Below are 19,183 nucleotides of genomic sequence, written 5' to 3'. Positions count from 1 at the left end.
ACCTCACCAAAGTCAAAGTCAAAGAATCCTCTCAGCGTATCCAACCACCTTTTCTCAGTTCTCTTCATGAAAAAAATCTCTTGCTACAAGGGACTCTGTGGAACTTACTCTCTTCTCAAAGTTTTCTCCTTGACTTTTGTGATACTTCACTTCCCTAATGTATTTTCTCCCTCTCTCCCCATTTCTGTTCAGTCTTCATTGATCCCACCTCCTTTTAATGCTTGACAGAGAGAAGGACTGGCCAAGATTACATTTTGAAACACAGCTTTTGACTCCCTACCTCTTCTCTCCCCCAGCAAACTCATGATAATAAGCTCTAAAGTAGAGTGGAGTGCAGGAAAAAAAAAAAAAAAGAGTCAGAAAGTCTGGCTTCAATTTTTGCTTCTACCACTGACTTCCTACCTATGCATCATGGCATGTCACATCCTAGGACTCCATAAAAGAGAATGGCTTTCTCCCTATGCTACAATTCTAACTGAAAAGACCATCAGATTTCTAGTTCTAAATTTCCTAATGCCCCAAACCCACATTAATGCCATTTAAATGCATACATAATATGCTAACATAGATATGTTAAGAACTTGTATTGTTTTCAAAAAGGTGATTATTTACAATTGCTAAAAAAAAAAAAGTCAATAATTCTTTATTTCCAGATTCCCTATCAAATTTGTTAGCAGCAGTTTTTAACCACTAAAATTAAGTCACTCAAACCAAAACCAACTATACTTCCTTTAAGTTACCTATTAGTATTTATGTATTGGTGCCACCATTATCCTAAGCTTGAAATCCTAATACGCCTACAGTCTTTCATTTGTGCATTCTCTCTCCCTAATTCCCAACCTTAGTGCAAGGCCTAATTCAAAGGGCATCTCTTCCATAAAGGGTTCCTTGACCTCTTCAGCTGGTTATAATCTTTCCCTCATCAGAAGACCAAAGACAATCTATGTGTACCTCTCATGACACTTGGTTTATGTTTTTTCTTTGTTTTCAGACACTGGTTTTGTGAGAGCAGGATTTACATCTGATTCTTCCTTGCATACCCCATGGCACCTTGAACACTGCTTTGCTCGAAGTACTAAAAAACTGCAAGGTTTGTTATCTGAACTTTGGACACAGAAGAAGCAGTAAAGTTGTCTAGAGTAATGATTTTCTTTAAATAAAAATAACAATTTAAACATGTATGATGATTTAGATGTTCTAACTCTAAAATATATCATGTTCTTCTTAAGCTAAGGAAGCAGAAGCTCTTCCCCAATTCCTTCAAAATTCCAGTAAACTTGAAAGCACACTATAGAAAATAGTCGTTGCTATGTCACAATATTAATTTTTTTAAGGTAGACTGACTAAAAAATGTAGTCTTTGACATTTGGTTTTACAATTTGAGCATCTCCATTGTTCACAAGACAAAGTATTTTGACAAACGATTAGGTCTACCATTAGAAGTGTAGATGAAACACAGCAGTAACTGATGCCTATCAGAACTTTCAGCCAGTATGTACTACATTATCGTCTGCTCAGAAAGCAATTTCCCAATATGAAATATGCTGTCATTAATTTTCAGCTTCATTAATAAGCTTCCATGCATTGCTCAAAAATTTTATTTTTAAAGATGTAGTCCTCAGTTGAGACAGTAAAACAAATTGAGGTGGGGGGGAAGATTTCCAGCTTCCTTTATGATTAGGAAAAATAAAAATGCAGCTTAGCAGACAGAAGAACTAGAATTTCCAAAGACTCTAAACCGGGTAAGTCAAGGTTTTAACTTAATTCGTCTTGAAGATAAGATGTCTGGTGTGAGGCCTGACAGGTAGTACACAGCATCACTGCAAGAACATTAAATAAAACCAAGAGATCTGTCTGAGACCTCGTTACTGCAGATGCAGAGAGAAGACTATGACCTACCTGGCTTATCCCTCCAGGAGAGATCTTGTATGACTGCAACTTTTGCTTCAGCAGCTCTGGATCACTGTGACGGAATGGGCACCCTGACAACAGAAAATAAGCCAGCACACAAACAAGGTTACTTACCCACAACTTAGTACAATACCACACTCGAAAGACCATCTAAGCTCCCCTTAATTGTCTAACAGCTTATTAATAAAAAAGGTAATTGCCCATGGGTGCAACTGCTTTCCTCTTTTTATCTAAATGATTACTTAGCTATATGGTTATCAGGGCACTCCAGGCTCAAGAGTTACATAAAACATTGCAGCATTCTCAGGCTAAGATGTCCATTCAACAGGAAGAGGGAAAACAACTTTAATTACACTCCTTGCTAACAAGCACAAATAATCACAAATTAGCTGCATAATTGTTTATTTAAAAACTTTATACAATCTTCTTATATTCTAGTCTAAAAATTATGTAAAAGGCACATGAGAGAAGGTAGATAATGTAAATAAAATGAAAAACACGCAAACTCTGAGAAAGAAAAAAATTCAACATCATTTTCAAATGTAAATTATATGCCTATTTCCTAAAGCGTAGAATCTATAAAAATGTAAAAGAATCATGGATGGAAATCAGATGAAAAAATAAACTATTTCATAGAAAAACAACTTATAGTGGATACATGTCATCTCTATATTATTTCATGAAAAATAAAGATAGACCACTAGAAATATTCACATAAACAAGAATACAGAAGAATTTGAAATACAAAAGTTGAGGACAAAATCTAGAAAATTTTAGATATTTTAATAAGAAATTGCAATGGTAAGTCAAAATACTTATTAAAAATTTAATACAGAAAAGTCTTTTTTTTTCAGTCATACAGATGATAGATCTGTAAGTTAATTAGAAATAATTGTGCATTTTTCATGAATTAGAAAATCTAGAGGAAATGACTAAGTTCCAGGAAACACACAACCTTCCGAGACTGAAGTAGGAAGAAAGTGAAAATCTGAACAGACCAATAATGAGGTCTGAAACTGAATCAGGAATAAAAAAACCTATAAACCAGAAAAAGCCCCGGACCAGGTAGATTCACAGCCAAATTCTACTAGATGTACAAAGAAGAATTGGTACCAATCCTACTAAAACTATTCCAAAAAACTGAGGAGGGGGGACTCCCCACATTAACTCAATTTATGAAGCCAGCATCACCCTGATACCAAAATCTGGCTGAGACACAATGAAAAAAAGAAAACTTCTGGCCAATATCTCTGATGACCATAGAATCAAAAATCCTCAACAAAATACTAGCAAATTGAATCCAGCAGCACATCAAAAAGCTAATTCACCATGATCAAATAGGCTTTATTTCTGGGATGCGAGTCTGACTCAACATATGCAAATCAATAAAAGTGATTCACCACATAAACAGAATTAAAAACAAAAACTGTATTTTCTCAATAGAACGAAAAAGCTTTCAACAAAATCCAATATCCCGGCCAGGTGCGGTGGCTCACGCCTGTAATCCCAGCACTTTGGAAGGCCGAAGTGGGCGGATCACAAGGTCAGGAGATCGAGACCATCCTGGCTAACATGGTGAAACCCCGTCTCTACTAAAAATATAAAAAATTAGCTAGGCATGGCGGCAGACTCTGTAGTCCCAGCTACTTAGGAGGCTGAGGCAGGAGAATGGCGTGAACCTGGGAGGCAGAGCTTGCAGTGAGCCAAGAGCACGCCACTGCATTCCAGCCTGGGCGACAGAGCGAGACTCCATCTCAAAAAAAAAATAAATAAATAAATAAATAAATAAAACATCCAATATCCCTTCATGATAAAAACCCTCAAAAAACTAGACACCAAAGGAATATACCTCAAAATAATAAGAACTATCTAAGAGAAACCCACAGCCAACATCATACTGAATGGGCCAAAGCTCAAACCATTCCCCTTGAGAATGGGAACAAGACAAGGATGCCCACTCTCACCACTCTTACTCAAAATACTACTGGGAGTCCTACCCAGAGCAATCAGGCAAAAGAAAGAAAGAAAAGACATCCAAATAGGAAAAGAAGTCAAACTATCTTTGTTTACTGATGATATGATTCTATACCTAGAAAACCCTAAAGAATGCACCAAAAGGCTCCTAGAATTAATAAATGACTTCAGCAAAGTTTCAGGATACGAAATTAATATACAAAAATCAGTAGTATTTCTTTTTTTTGAGACAGAGACTCACTCTGTCACCCGGTACAGTGGTGCCATCTCAGCTAACTGCAACCTCTGTTTCCTGAGTAGCTGGAATTACAGACACACGCCACCATGCTTGACTAATTTTTGTTCTACTTTTTAATTTTAGTAGAAGTGAGGATTCACCATGTTGGCCAGGCTGGTCTTGAACTCCTGACCTCAAGTGATCTACCCGTGTTGGCCTCCCAAAGTGCTGGGATTACAGGCATGATCCACCACACCCGGCCTTAAAAATCAGTAGCATTTCTATATACCAACAATGTTCAAGCTGAGAGCCAAATCGAAAACACAACTCCATTTACGGTAGCCACTAAAAAATAAATAAATAAAATATTTAGGAATACATCTAAGCGAGGAAGTGAAAGATCTCTACAAGGAGAACTACAAAACGCTGCTGAATGAAATCAGAGACAACACAAACAGGAAAACATTCCATGCTCATGGACTGGAAGAATCAGTATCATTAAAATGGCCATACCACCCTAAGTAATGTACAGATTCAATGCTATTCCTATCAAACCACCAATGTCATTTTTCACAGAATAAGAAAACAACTATTCTAAAATTCATATGGAACTAAAAAAGAGCCTAAATGACCAAAGCAATCCTAAGCAAAAGGAACAAAGCCAGAGGCATCAGGCCGGGTGCGGTGGCTCACGCCTGTAATCCCAGCACTTTGGGAGGCTGAGGCGGGCAGATCATGAGGTCAGGAGATCGAGACCATGGTGAAACCTCGTCTCTACTAAAAACACAAAAAATTAGCCAGGCATGGTGGCAGGCGCCTGTAGTCTCAGCTACGCGGGAGGCTGAGGCAGGAGAGTGGCGTGAACCCGGGAGGCGGAGCTTGCAGTGAGCCGAGATGGCGCCACTGCACTCCAGCCTGGGCCACAGAATAAGACTCCGTCTCCAAAAAAAAAAAAAAAGGCCAGAGGTATCACTCTACCTAACTCCAAACTATACTATAAGGCTATTGTAACTCTACCTAACTCCAAACTATACTATAAGGCTATTGTAACCAAAACAGCATGGTACTAGTACAAAAACAGACACATAGACTAATGAACCAGAATAGAGAATCAGAAATAAGACAGCATGCCTACAACTATCTGACCTTCAACAAAGTCAATAAAAATAGGCAATGGAGAAAGGACTCCCTATTCAATAAATGTGTTAGAATAACCAGCTAGCAGAGATGAAAATTCTAAGAATAAAAAAGAAATGCTAGTGATCAAAAACACTGTAACAGAAATGAAGAATGTCTTCAATGGGTTCATCAGTAGACTAGACATGGCTGGAGAAAATCCTTGCATCTTGTGGATATGACAAATAGAAACTTCTGAAACTAAAAAACAAAGAGAAAAAAGACAAAAAAACAAAAACAAAACCAAAAAGAAACCACACACACAATACCCAAGAACTGTGGGACAACTATAAAAGGTAGAATGCGTGTGTAACTGAAATCCCAAAAGGTGAAAAAAGAGAGAAAAGAACAGAAGCATAGATGGGGAGAAAACATTTGCAAAAGACAAATCTGATAAAGTACTGTTCTGCAAAATATACAATGAACTCTCGAAATTCAGCAATAAGAAAACGGCCTGATTTTAAAACGGGCAGAAGACTTGAATAGACATTTCACCGAAGAAGATACGCGGAAGCCAAGTAAACTTATGAAAAGACTTCAACATAATGCCAGTAGGGTACTGTAAATGGAAACAACAAAGAAATACCACTACACATCTATTAGAATGGCCAAAATCCAAAACATGACACCACCAAAAGCTGGTAAGAATTTGCAGTGACAAGAACTCTCATTCATTGCTGGTGGGAATGAAAAATGGTACAGCCACTGTGCCACTTTATGATCCAGTAATCATGTGAGTTGGTATTAACCGAAATGAAATGATAACTTTTATCTACATAAAAACCTGCACACAGATATTTACAGCAGGTTATTCATAATTGCCAAAACTTGGAAGCAACTAAGATGTCCTTCACAAGGTCAATGAATAAATAATCTGTGTACATATAGACAATGGGATATCATTCCGTGCAAAAAATAAATCCATTAACAAGCCATGAAAAGACATAAAGGAAACTTAAATGCATGTTACCAAGTTCAGAAGTCAATTTGAAAAGGCTATATGCCGTATGATGACATTCTGTAAAAAGGTGCAACTATGGAGACAGTTAAAAGATCAGTGGTTGCCAGAGACCAAGGAAGAAAAGGATGAATAGGTAAAACACAGGATTTTTATGGCAGCGCAACTATTCTGTAGAATACTACAATGGTAGATACATGCCCAAATCCATGTGATATACAGCACCAAGAATTCACCCTAATGTAAACTATGGACTTTGGATGATGATGATGTGTCAATGTAGGTTCATCAATTGTAATACATATATGCACCAGTGTGGTGTGAGATACTGACAGCAAGGGAGGTTGTGCATGTGTTGGGGTGTGGAAGTACATGGGAACTCTGAATTTCCCACACGATTTTGCTGTGAACCTAAAACAGCTCTAAAAAATTAAGTTTATTACTTTTTTAAAAAGGGATAAGTAAATGTTTCCAACAAATAATGAGTTCATTGAGTGCTAAGTATAATATTTCTTGACTGACAGAGTTGAACTTAGAAACAAAATAATAACAGAATGCACTGGGATAACAAGATACAACTTAACAGAAATAAAGTTTTGCATTTAAGCTAATGAAAACCAACTAATTAAGAGACAAATGCTAGAACCTGGAAATTTGCAGACAAATCCCTGGGAGTTTTACTTGGCCACAAGCTTAATCATAAGTTGACTGCCTGATATGGCTGCTAGGCTAAAAAAAAGCTTCAGGCTTCCTCAACAGAAGTATCTGGATCCATGGCTTTCAAACTTTAGAAAACATAAAACTCACCCAGTGTGCTTGCAAATAAAGTTTGATTTTATATGACTGAGGGTGAGCCCTGAGAATCTGCATTTCTAAAAAAGCATCTCAAGGGACTCTGACATAAGTGATAAAAACCACTCAATATATATTACCAGGCCGGGTGCGGTGGCTCATGCCCATAGTCCCAGCACTTTGGGAGGCCAAGGCGGGCAGATCACCTGAGGCCCGCCAGCCTGGCCAACATGGTGAAACCCCATCTCTACTAAAAATACAAAAAATTAGCTGGGCATGGTGGCGGGTGCCTGTAATCCCAGCTACTCAGGAGGCTGAGGCAGGAGAATTGCTTGAACCCGGGAGGCAGAGACTGCAGTGAGCTGAGATCGCGCCATTGCCTCCAGCCTGGGCAACAAGAGCGAAACTCCGTCTCAAAAAAAAAAAAAAAAATCCATCCATCCATCCATCCATCCATCCATCCCTCCCTCCCTCCCTCCCTCCCTCCATCCAGTGCTGGCCACTTCTTCAGCTATTAAACTAATGAATGTATAAGTATTTTTTAATGATTTGGACACATGGAATATCTTTCTAAAAATACTATTTATGATTATTTGATCTTTAACAGCCCGAAAGTATGCAGTCTTTTAAAAAGTGTTTAAGATTCTAAAACAAAAGGAAGTTTTGATACATATTGTAGTAAGCTTTGATAATCCAGAAAATTTACTGATATGAACCGTTAAATCATTCTTGGACATACCAGACAAATGAGATGTTCTGTTTTTCTTTTTAAATAACTCAGGCAAATTGATAGTTATGGCTGATACCACTTAAGCTTTATTGGTTAATCAGCTGATGGTGATAAGAAAAAAACCTCACACTTTTCCTTAGTAGTTAGCCTTTGGAAAATTAATGAATCTACCATTCCAAAATTAGAATATTCTAATTTCAAAAACCTTGGTAAAACTTATATCAGCCCTCTAAGACACTTGCAGAACACTGCAGAAGATGAGGGAGACAGAGAACAGCAGGAAGGAGGAAAGAGAGAACTGAAAAGCCTAATCCAGCACAAACTGAAGTGCAGCTGAATGAATTTCTCTTGCCTGACCTAGTTCAGCAATAAGACAAATTGCTCTAAGAGTAATGGAGCTCTAGCTTGACAGTGATGACTGACATAAGCTACAAACTAGCTCCTGACAGTAATGCAAAAAGCCACTACATTCTTTCAGGGTTTCCAACAGAGCTCTTGGATTTCTGTACTTGGACAACATATCCAGTGGAGGCACTTACCATGATAATCCCCTTGGCTTGGTGGATTGGATAGAATAATCTTCAAGCAACTGAAAGGTGTATAGTCTGTCCTCTTGCCTTCCTTTCCAAAGCTATGACGGATGTTGTAAGAGTAACCTTTATCAAACTGAATGGGAGAAAATAGAAAAAGAGACAAAGTCAGCCAATGATTATACTAGTGAGGTCAGCAAAGCAAGCTAAAATCAAAGAGTGCAAAGTGATATTTTCTAGAATAAATTCAGCATTCACGGGCAGATGTACATTCATGCCATATATATTATTTAGGTCCTTTATGATACAAATAATTTCTTTTTTTAAAAAAGGTACAAAACTTATAGAAAACAAATTTCTCAGGTAGAAGACAGCTAGTGTTATCTATATGTCTAAAGATAAAGAAAATCTTTTCCTGAGAAGAATAATCGATTTGCCCTTCTTAGCTTGATTCCAAAGATTATACCAGAAGAAAACCAGTTTAGCCTCTTTTCTATCCACCTTCCCCTAATTCTCCCTGAATTCCCATATCTACCCATTCTACTTCCTAAATGCCTATTAAAATAGTTAATCCTAGGCCAGGTGGCTCATGCCTGTAATCCCAGCACTTTAGGAGGCTGAGGATCACTTGAGCCCAGGAGTTCAAGACCAGCCTGGGCAACATAGTGAGACCCCATCACTACAAAAAAAATTAAAAATTAGCTGGGTGTGGTGGCATGCACCTGTGGTCTCAGCTACTCAGGAGCCTGAGGGAGAATTATCGATTGGGCTGTAGGGTTGAGGCTGCAGTGAGGCATGATTGTGCCACTGTACTTCAGCCTGGGCAACATAGTGAGATCCTATCTCAAAATATAATCATCATCATCATCATCATCATCATCATCATCCCTTCCTCTGGATTTCCACCATACAAAGTAGTCAACAAATGCTTAATGAATGAAGTACTACAACTGCCTCCTACCCAGAATCCTTGCCTCCATGTTCATAAAACAAGCTAATGGGACAGAAGGGATGTTGAATTGGGTCAGACAGGAGAACAAAAGGAACCAGCATATAATGAAAAGTGAACAGGTGCCAGGCATTTTGCTAGGAGCTTTTAAAAGTGTAATCCTATTTAACCATTTAGATCATCACAACTCCTCTATGATGCTATACTTGAGAAAACTGAAGTTCAAAGAATGAAGCAATGTGATGTACAACAGTTATTAAATGGTAGACATGTACAGACAAGTCTGATTCCAAAGCCCATGTTCTTTCCATAATACCACACTTTCTTAGTAATAAGAAATAAGATATTTAAAAATAGTAGCTTCCAGTTATATCTTTTTAGGACATAACTTCTCTCAGACTCCATTTTAAATGACACTTGGTTTTGAGGTCTAAAATCAGAAGTAATCTCTTCTTCCTACATATTTCAATAGCATTTTATCTATACTTATACCTATACTTTTCTAGAAGATTTATCTTCATATTTGATTTTTATGGCATTTTACTTCTTTTACGACACATTATCATGCTACTTTCTATTAATCACATATTCACATAGGTGATTAGTTCCTCCAGGATCATAAACTCTTTGAGGTAAGATCTGTCTATTGGATCTTTGCACCCACCTCAGTACCAGCATGCATGAAGGAAAAAATGTGAAGTACTCCTTTGTCTACTACAGCATTAGGAAGGCTATCATCCCATTATTCTGCTTCCATTAAATGTTTTCCAATGCCTGATGGTTGGTGACTTTTTAAATTTAACTTTTAATTTTTTTTTAGAGATAGAATATTGCTCTGTTGCCCTGACTGGAGTGCAATGCCATGATCATAGCTCACTGTAACCTCAAACTCCTGGGCTCAAGTGATCTTCCCAACTCAGCCTCCTGGGTGACTGGGACTACCGGTGTGTGTCACCAGACAGGGTCCTGCTATGTTGCCCAGGCTGGTCTCAAACTCCTAGCCTCAAGCAATCCTCCCACCTTGGCCTCCTAAAGCCCTGGGATTGCAGATGTGAGTCACTATGCCAGGCCCTTGGTTGATGATTTTCTAATTCCACTACTACGTGACACTCATCTGGCATAACAACCCATACCCCATTGGTCAACCAAAAGCAGACAATGTACCTTTGACAAGATATCTGGCAAGAGGTAATATTCAATACTGGTGGAATCTTGGACAAAAATCTAACTTTCCTGGGAAAGAGGTAGGGGTTAGGGTAGGTGTCCCATGTTAAGTGGTCATTTGGGCAAAAACTACAAATCTAAAACTAAGTTTCTAAAATGTATGGCAAATGACTGATGTAGCAAAAAATTTATCTTCTACTCTGAAAAAAATACATGTTTGTTTAAAAGACAAACTTTGCCACTTTTATACTGGAGCACAATCTTAAACTACCCCTCAGTGATCTCTCAAGGCTGTCACAAACAGAATGATCAGAAGCTGTGAGTGGCTGTGGAGCACGTCAAACGTTCCTACATGATACTTTAAGCAATACTTGTTAAATAGTGAGAAGCCAGATTGCCCAAATAATAAGTCATTTTCAAAGGGCAAAATCTTCAAGGTTCTCAGTCTAATAATTAGAGTGAAAGAGCTTATAGTTTTTACTGCCATGATTCTTTAACTTATAAAATGGATACTCTAGAAAGCTTACCGAATGATTACTTGGCAATTTTTCATACATGAAATTACTAAGCATAACACCAAAAAGTGTCATGTAGATAGGAATAAAACTAAGACAGATTATTTTGAGTTTATAAATAATTATACATATTGGCAATGAACTAAAACTTAAATACAAAAGGTGGGCAGGCCGTATTTTGGAAAGCAGGTAAATCCCCCCTCTTTTAAGTGATCGCAAGACACTTCAGAGTTGCCCTTTGCTTGCTTTCTCTGGGTTCATACTAAGAGCAACACACATAGAGTAGGCTTTTTAAAGATCCCAGGCTTTGGGGGCAGAGAAACCTGGGAAAGAATCCCTGGCCTGTCTACTTATAAAGGGTGTTACTTCAATCCTCAATTTTCCTAATCTATAGGGACAGTAATATTAATGCATTAAATTGCTATGAAGATTAAATTAAATTAAAACATTATGCAGAGTACCTGTCACATCCTTTGTTCTCAATAAATATTAGCTGCTATTGGTGAGGGGGAAAAAGGAAAATATTTTGGTGTCCTAGTTTAAACACTAACTATGCTACTGCAAAAGACTTCTATTTCCTAGTTAAAACACTGACTGTGCTACTGCAAAAGACTTCTGCTTCAGTAGATATTAACTGAACCTTTACCTAAAGGTTTAGGGAGGATAAAAGACTCACTGAACTATTCAATTCCATTTCTAGTCATCTTAAAATGTCCCCCTTCTTCCAACTCCTATCCACAACTCTAACTATTCATACAAACTGGCTCAAATGTCACTTCCTCTGTGGAATCGTCCCAAGTACCCAAGGCAGAAGACGTTGCTTCCTCAAAAGAATGCACAGCAGCAGTTTGTACAGTGCTGTACCTTTCTTGTTGCAATGGAATTTATTTTTGCATTTATCACTTCTAAACTAGGAGTGCTGTTAAGGGCGGGGACTTGGTTGTGTACTCATCATAGCATGCCCACTCAGTATCTGATAAAACATCTACTCATAGGAGGTGCTCAATAACCTTCACTTGAATGAAAGAGCAAATAAGCGGTAGCTGGCTGGAAAGATGAATGTATAAATATGCTTCAAGGGATTTTAACTTATCAGGATTAAATAACTTCAAAAACCTGCCAAATCATTGCAAGTTTACACTGTTGTGCTATTTTGTTCTTCTGGATAGCTCTTCTTCACTGTAACAACAACAACAAAGGCTGAAAAAGTTTAAACGATGCCCTTTATAGAGTATAGTGGATACATTAAAAGATAGTAAAATAATAAATTTTATTTTCTTCCAAAAACTGGCTCAGTATAGTGGGACTGGGCCATCCAATACTTCAAGAGAATCAGAAAGAGAGTCAGAATAAGAGATAAGAAAATATCTTGCTATTTTTGTGTGTGAGATCTTTAAATTTGAGGTTATAACTGAAATATAGTGAAATGCACACATCTTAAGTCTATAGGATGATCAGTTTGGGCAAGTGACTATATGTATACAACCCACACTCCTACCAGAAGATAGAACATTTCCATCAACCTGTAGAATTCCCTCTTGCTTCTTCTCAGTCAACATTCCCCTCCCTCCACAACCCGAAGTGACTACTGATCTGATTTTTGTCACCACAGATTAGTTTTAGCTATTCTATAACTTTGTATCAATGGAATCACACAGTATAAAGTATTTGTGTCTGGCTTCTTTCATGTCCTTTAATGCTTCTGAGATTTGTCCTTGCCATTACATGTGTCAGCAGTTTGTTCTTTTTTATTGCCGAGTAGTGTTCTACTGTATGGATATACCAGATCGCTTGTCTAGGCTCTTGCTGATGGACACCTGGAGATGTGATATTGTGATACAATAAGAAATGTGTATTTGATCCCTGCTCCTGGTTCCTTGCAGAGAGTTCCCAAAACTCTTGTGATTTCCTGAGCAAGAGGGATGCTAGGTGCATCTTCTGTTCTAATATTTGGTCCGTGGCCCAAGTTTCTGACAGAGTTGCTAATCCCTTGGAACTTCCTGGGTATTGATAAGAGTATCTTTTGTTCTAATGAGGTGACTCTTGGTGGGCTTCTGGATGGGGGCTGGTCACCAGAAAGACCAAGCCATAATTAAAAGCCTGGAACTTTCAACCGCACTATCCCATCCTCCAGGAAAAGGGGGGGGGGGGGGGGAACGAGTTAATACGTGCTCAACCTATGTGATGAAACCTCCATAAAAATCCCTAAACTGATTGTAAACTAGTTCAACTGTTGTGGAAGACACTGTGGCGATTCCTCAAGGATCTAGAACTAGAAATACCATCTGACCCAGCAATCCCATTACTGGGTATATACCCAAAGGATTATAAATCATGCTGCTATAAAGACACATGCACACATATTTTTACTGCATCACTATTCACAATAGCAAAGACTTGGAACCAACCCAAATGTCCATCAGTGATAGACTGGATTAAGAAAATGTGGCACATATACACCATGGAATACTATGCAGCCATAAAGAAGGATGAGTTCATGTCCTTTGTAGGGACATGGATGAAGCTGGAAACCATCATTCTCAGCAAACTATCGCAAGGACAGAAAACCAAACACCACATGTTCTCACTCATAGGTAGGAACTGAACAATGAGAACAGTTGGACACAGGGTGGGGAACATCACACACTGGGGCCTGTCATGGGGTGGGGGGAGGGATAGCATTAGGAGATATATCTAATGTAAATGACGAGTGAATGGGTGCAGCACACCAACATGGCACATGTATACATATGTAACAAACCTGCACATTGTGCACATGTACCCTAGAACTTAAATTAAAAAAAAAAAAAAATCCCTAAACTACAGGGTTTGGAAAGCATCTGGGATGCCAAAGACATGGAGGTGATGGGAGGGTGGAACACCCAGAGAGGGCGTGGAAGGTCCATGCCGCTTCCCACATATCTTACCCAGTGTACTTCTTTGGCTGTTCACCTGTATCCCTTAAAACATCCTTTATAATAAACTGATAAATGTAAGCATTTCCCTGAGTTCTGTGAGCTGCTCTCGCACATTACTGAACCTGAGAAGGGGCTGTGGTAACCTCCCACTTGTGGCCAAACTGGTCAGAAGTTGTGGTAACCTGGGAACGAACCTATTGCTTGCAACTGGTATATGAAGTAGGGCACAGTCTTGTGGGACTGAGCTCTTAATCCATGAGAGATCTGCACGAGTTCTAGTTAGTGTCAGAAGTGAACTGAATATAGGCTATCCGGCTAGTGTCAGAGAACTGGTCAGTGTGGGAAAAATCCACACATCTGGTCAGTATACTCTCTGTGTTGAGAGTATAGTAGGAGAAAACTGGTTTTTTCCTACCATACACACTGGGCTTCTACAGTTTTTGGCTATTCTCAATTAAGTGGCCATGAACATTCTTACATATAGCTTTTGTAGGTATACATTTTCATTTCTCTGGGATAAATACATATAAGTGGAATTGCTGCCCAAAATTTTTGAGACTAGTTGTACTATTTTATACCTCCAGCAGCAATCCCTGAGAGTTCCACATTCTCCCCAACATTTTATAAATCTTGTTAATTTTAGCCATTCTAGTGGGTAAGCAGTGGTATCTCACTTTGCATTTCCTTGATGACTAATGATGAAGAGCACTTTTTCATGTGCTTTTTGACTAGTGATATTCCTTATTTTATGAAATGTCTGTTCAAATCTTAAAATTCTGATTGCCTTCTTTTAATTATTTAAATGTTCATTTAAAATTTTCAAATGTTGATTGCCTTCTTTTAATTATTCCCTTATTTATATATTCTGGACACAAGCCCTTTGTCAAATATAACTGTAACAAAGGCTTATCTACTTGATGTTATCTTCTGATGAGCAGGTGTTATTTTTGATGAAGTCCAATTTATCAACTTTTTAATGGTAGTACTGTATCCTAAGATAAATTGGAAAGATATTTTTATGTTGTCCTTTAGAAACTGTAATGCTTTAGCTTTTAAGTCTAGGTCCTGATTCATCTCAAGTTAATTTTTGTCTATGGTGTAAGGTAGGAATCAAAGTTCTTTTATTCTGCATGTGGAAAAGCACCTTTCCAACACCATATGTTGAAGACACTTTCTTTTTCCCATTAAATCACTTTGACATCCTCATCAAATTTGACCACATATGTGTAGTTCTATTTTTGGACTCTGACTAGATCAGATCCAATTTGATCCCATTGATCTACATGTCTGTCCTTTTGCCAATAACACACTGTCTTGATTACAATAGCTTTAGAGTAACTTTCAAAGATAAGTAAGTCCTACTGTGTTCATTTTCAAGATTATTTTGGCTATTCTACGTCCTTGCATTTCCATATAAATTTTAGAATCAGTTTGCCAATTTCTTTTGAAAAGAGAATGCTGAAATTTTTAACAATCAGTAGTTTATGTCTTCACAACTGCTATCTGTCCACAAGTAATCAATAACCAGGAAAACAAATAGCATTTCAACAAAAACTTTCAAGAAAGAAGAAAAACTTTCAAGTCATCATTAATTTCACTGATGAAAACAAGGACATTAAAATTTCCAGCAAACCTTTCATAAACAACTCCTGTTTGTGTCTTTAGTCACAAGCATGAACTATAGTCAATCTTTTTTGTGAAAACTTTTAGGTAGGAATTGAATTTAATTAGATACAAGATTTCAGTATGTTCATCACAAAATAGGGAAAGAACATTTTGGTAAGCTATTCTGTTAAAATAATGGAAAGCTAATCTCTCTAAAAGAGAAAAGCTAAAAGCATTAACATCCCTCTTCTTTCCAATTTATTTACTGCCTTTGTATACATATGTCTAAAATTTGGACCCTTCCAACTCTACTGGAAACAAGAAAAAATAAAAATAAATGAAACTTGGATCTTACTAAGCTTTCAAACTATCCATGTATTTATCAAACAAATTGTCCTCTCTGGTTTTCAAATTTACAAATTCAAGAAATACTGTACAGAGACGGTATTTACTTGGAGATACTTTTTAGCAAATGCTTTTTAGGTCTTCGTGTCCATGGCTCAAAGGAAAACCTCTAAGCATTCGATACAAAAAGAGGTAGGAAGGCTGGGCACAGTGGTTCACTCCTGTAATCCCAATACTTTGGGAGGCCGACGCAGGTGGATCACCTGAGGTCGGGAGTTCAAGACCAGCCTGGCCAACATGGTGAAACCCTATCTCTACTAATAATACAAAAATTAGCTGGGTGTGGTGGCGCATGCCTGTAATCCCAGCTACTCAGGAGGCTGAAGCAGGAGAATCTCTTGAATCCGGGAGGCAGAGGTTGCAGTGAGCCAAGACTGTGCCATTGCACTCCAGCCTGGGCAACAGAGTGAGACTCCATCTCAAAAAAAAAAAAAAAAAAAAAAAGGGGGTAGGAAGAAGTAAACAGAAAACATACATTTCTGTTTAGGCTCTTCCCTCCCACTCCATTCATTCAGTGTGGGGAAAGGCCAGAAAGTCAAGACAGGTCTGAAGGTGGGTAAGTGGCAGTTTGCAACCTTCCAAATTGGTACAGACATCCCATCTGTGGCACTGGCAATATACCAATATGCATTTCTACCAAAGACAGCAGTAAGTTACTTTCAGAGGCATTATGTTAAATGATTGAACTCAAGAAAAACTGTAAAGCAGGCACACCTTTATCCAGTTCCAGCCCTGTTCTCAGAGCCTCTTTCATAACTTTGTCTTCTATCCCAGGCCCAGCCAGGGTCTAGTGACTTTATTATATTTTTTAAAGTACTTATGCCCAAATCTATTCAGACACTACGGTGTAAACATCTGTTTGCTGAGATGGACAGTGCATAGTCTTCCTTAGAATAAAGTCTTTCCTACAATGAAAAAAACACACGACTAAATATTACTCCTATTTTCTTTTCTTTCTCTTTTTTTTTTTTTTTTCTTTTTTTTGAGATGGAGTCTCACTCTGTCTCAAGTGGAGAGCAGTGGTGTGATCTTGGTTCACTACAACCTCTGCCTCCCAGGTTCAAGCCATTCTCCTGCTTCAGCCTCCTGAGTAGCTGGGTTACAAGTGCCCTCCACCATGCCCAGCTAATTTTTGTATTTTTCATAGAGACAGGGTTTCACCATGTTACATGTTGGCCAGGCTGGTCTCGAACTCCTGACCTCAGGTGATCCACCCACCTCAGCCTCCCAAAGTGCTGGGATTGCAGGGATTGCAGGGATTGCAGGTGTGAGCCACCATGCCTGGCCCTACTACTCCTATTTTCAAAGCAACAAAAACTTCATTATGCAAGGTCAGCTTGAACAATAAAGTGAGAATGGTTAAAAAGTATCCTTTAGAGAGAGATTTGTATTCAAAAAGGAACATCTTCTTGACCTAAATGAGGCAAAAGAGCCATGTATATGTGCACGGAAATCAGCATAAGGATATGGCATTTAAAAATTTTTAATTTTTAAACTTATTTTATTCCACATGCAGGTTTGTTACACAGTTACATTGTGTGAAGCTGTTAGGGCTTTTAATGATCCCATCATCCAAGTAGTGAACAAAGTCCCCAATAGGTAGTTTTCCAACCCTTCTTCTTCTCCCTCTCTCCTGGCTCTAGGTCCTCAGTGTCTATTATTCCCATATTTATGTCCATGTGTACCCAATGTTTAGCTCCTACTTATAAGTGAGAACACGCAGTATTTGATTTTCTGTTCCTGTGTTAATTCACTTAGGATAATGACCTCCAGTTGCATCCACGCTGCTGCAAAGGACATGATTTTTGTTCTTTATATGGCTGTGTAGTATTCCTTGGTGTATATGTACCACATTTTCTTTATCTAATCCACCTTTGAAGGGTATCCGGGTTGATTTCATGTCTTCTATTGTGAATAGTGCTGTGATAAACATAAAAGTACAGGTGTCTTTTTGGTAGAACAATTTATTTTCCTTTGGGTGTATACCTAGTAATGGGATTCCTGGGTGGAATGGTAATTCTATTTTAGTTTGAGAAATCTCCAAACTGGGGATTTCCTCAGGGGCTGAACTAATTTGCATTCTCGCCAGCAGTGTGTAAGGATTCCCTTTTCTCCACAATCTCGCCATCATCCGTTAATTTTTGGCTTTTTAATAACAGCCAGATACAACATTGCTTCAGGAGAACGTTTTCACCTTCTTTTTAGTGGCAGGTGTTTCTTACCTGCAAGAACTTGGACCTCTAATTTACATATTAAAAGAAACAAAGTGAGAGTCTGCTAAACTACAAAGTGACTTCATTATTACTCACCAGTGCCCAGAATTTAGCATGCCAAAGTCATTAGAAGCAGGTCCTGTGAAGATTAGTTATCATAAGTACTAACAGAAACTCAAGCTCAGCATCAGGGTCACATATATAAGTGAACCTGCCAGGAGGAAAAGGGCATGAAACCATCCTATGGCCTTTTCTTAGCACACATTCTTGCTGTAATTTTTGGAACTATTGATTATGTTGTCTTGAGTCACTAGAGTCTTATGCATAATTTTAATAACCAGAGTGATGTTATAGGCATTTAATATATGGTGCCCCCTTTTAAATTCTTATGTAACTAAATTATTCAATTACTATCTATTAATCTAAATTTGTAATCAGTCACCTATAGATCCAAATACTTCCCTTTAACTCTTAATTTCAAACACAGTTTAACTCTTAGAGATCACTGGATCATCACACATATTCTAACCAAACAACACACCAAAGGAGATGTGGAGGCCCCAAGGAGTCCAGGAGGCAGTAAATACTAATGGTTGAAGTCAGATACTCACGTTTAAATACTGTCTCTACTGCAGGCTAGCTGTGTGACCTTGGACAGGTTACTTAACTTCTCTGCAACAATTCCCTTTTATGTAAAAAAGGAGTTATATCTATCACATAGGGTTGGCTTGGAGATTAAATTAGCTCATTTTCATAAAGTACTTGGTATAGCATCCTACACACAGTGATAAAATGCTCTCCTTGACCAAACTTTAGTCAGGCTCTTCTGAATCCTCATTTCAACTAGGCCTTGAGCTTTGGACTTCTGTGTTCCTCTTTACATCACCCAGTTGTAACAGGAATCTTACAAAGTCAGTTGAGAAAGAACTCCCCAGATACTGAGATTACCCTCAATATCTGGTCAAATTCCTCACTGCCACCCTTTATATCTTATCACCCTGGCCAACCTGCAGCAAGGATCCTGTTAGTTCTGTTTAACCAGAATCCCCTTACCCGTGATGTTTCTTTCCTCTTAGTAATTTTTCATCCACTGACCCCCCTACCCTGCTCTGTTGTCCATGCTATT

At 38.2% G+C, this 19,183-nt stretch overlaps 1 protein-coding gene across 2 annotated transcripts in view; it reads right to left on the bottom strand.

Moving 5' to 3' along the window:
• The window catches only part of PRIM2 (DNA primase subunit 2), a 312,787-nt gene that overhangs the window by 37,759 nt on the left and 255,845 nt on the right, over positions 1 to 19,183 (bottom strand). For both annotated transcript variants that reach the window (XM_073006101.1, XM_073006100.1), the window contains exons 11-12: positions 8,298 to 8,424; positions 1,900 to 1,982 (exon numbers count right to left, since the gene is read on the bottom strand). In XM_073006101.1, the coding sequence (XP_072862202.1) occupies positions 1,900 to 1,982; positions 8,298 to 8,424 (210 nt within the window). The remainder of the gene's footprint in view (positions 1 to 1,899; positions 1,983 to 8,297; positions 8,425 to 19,183) is intronic.

This window comes from Chlorocebus sabaeus, chromosome 17 (genome assembly GCF_047675955.1).
Source record: "Chlorocebus sabaeus isolate Y175 chromosome 17, mChlSab1.0.hap1, whole genome shotgun sequence".
Taxonomy (NCBI): Eukaryota; Metazoa; Chordata; class Mammalia; order Primates; family Cercopithecidae; genus Chlorocebus; species Chlorocebus sabaeus.
Note: the sequence above shows the minus strand (reverse complement) of the source record. Positions and strands in the feature narration are given on the sequence as shown.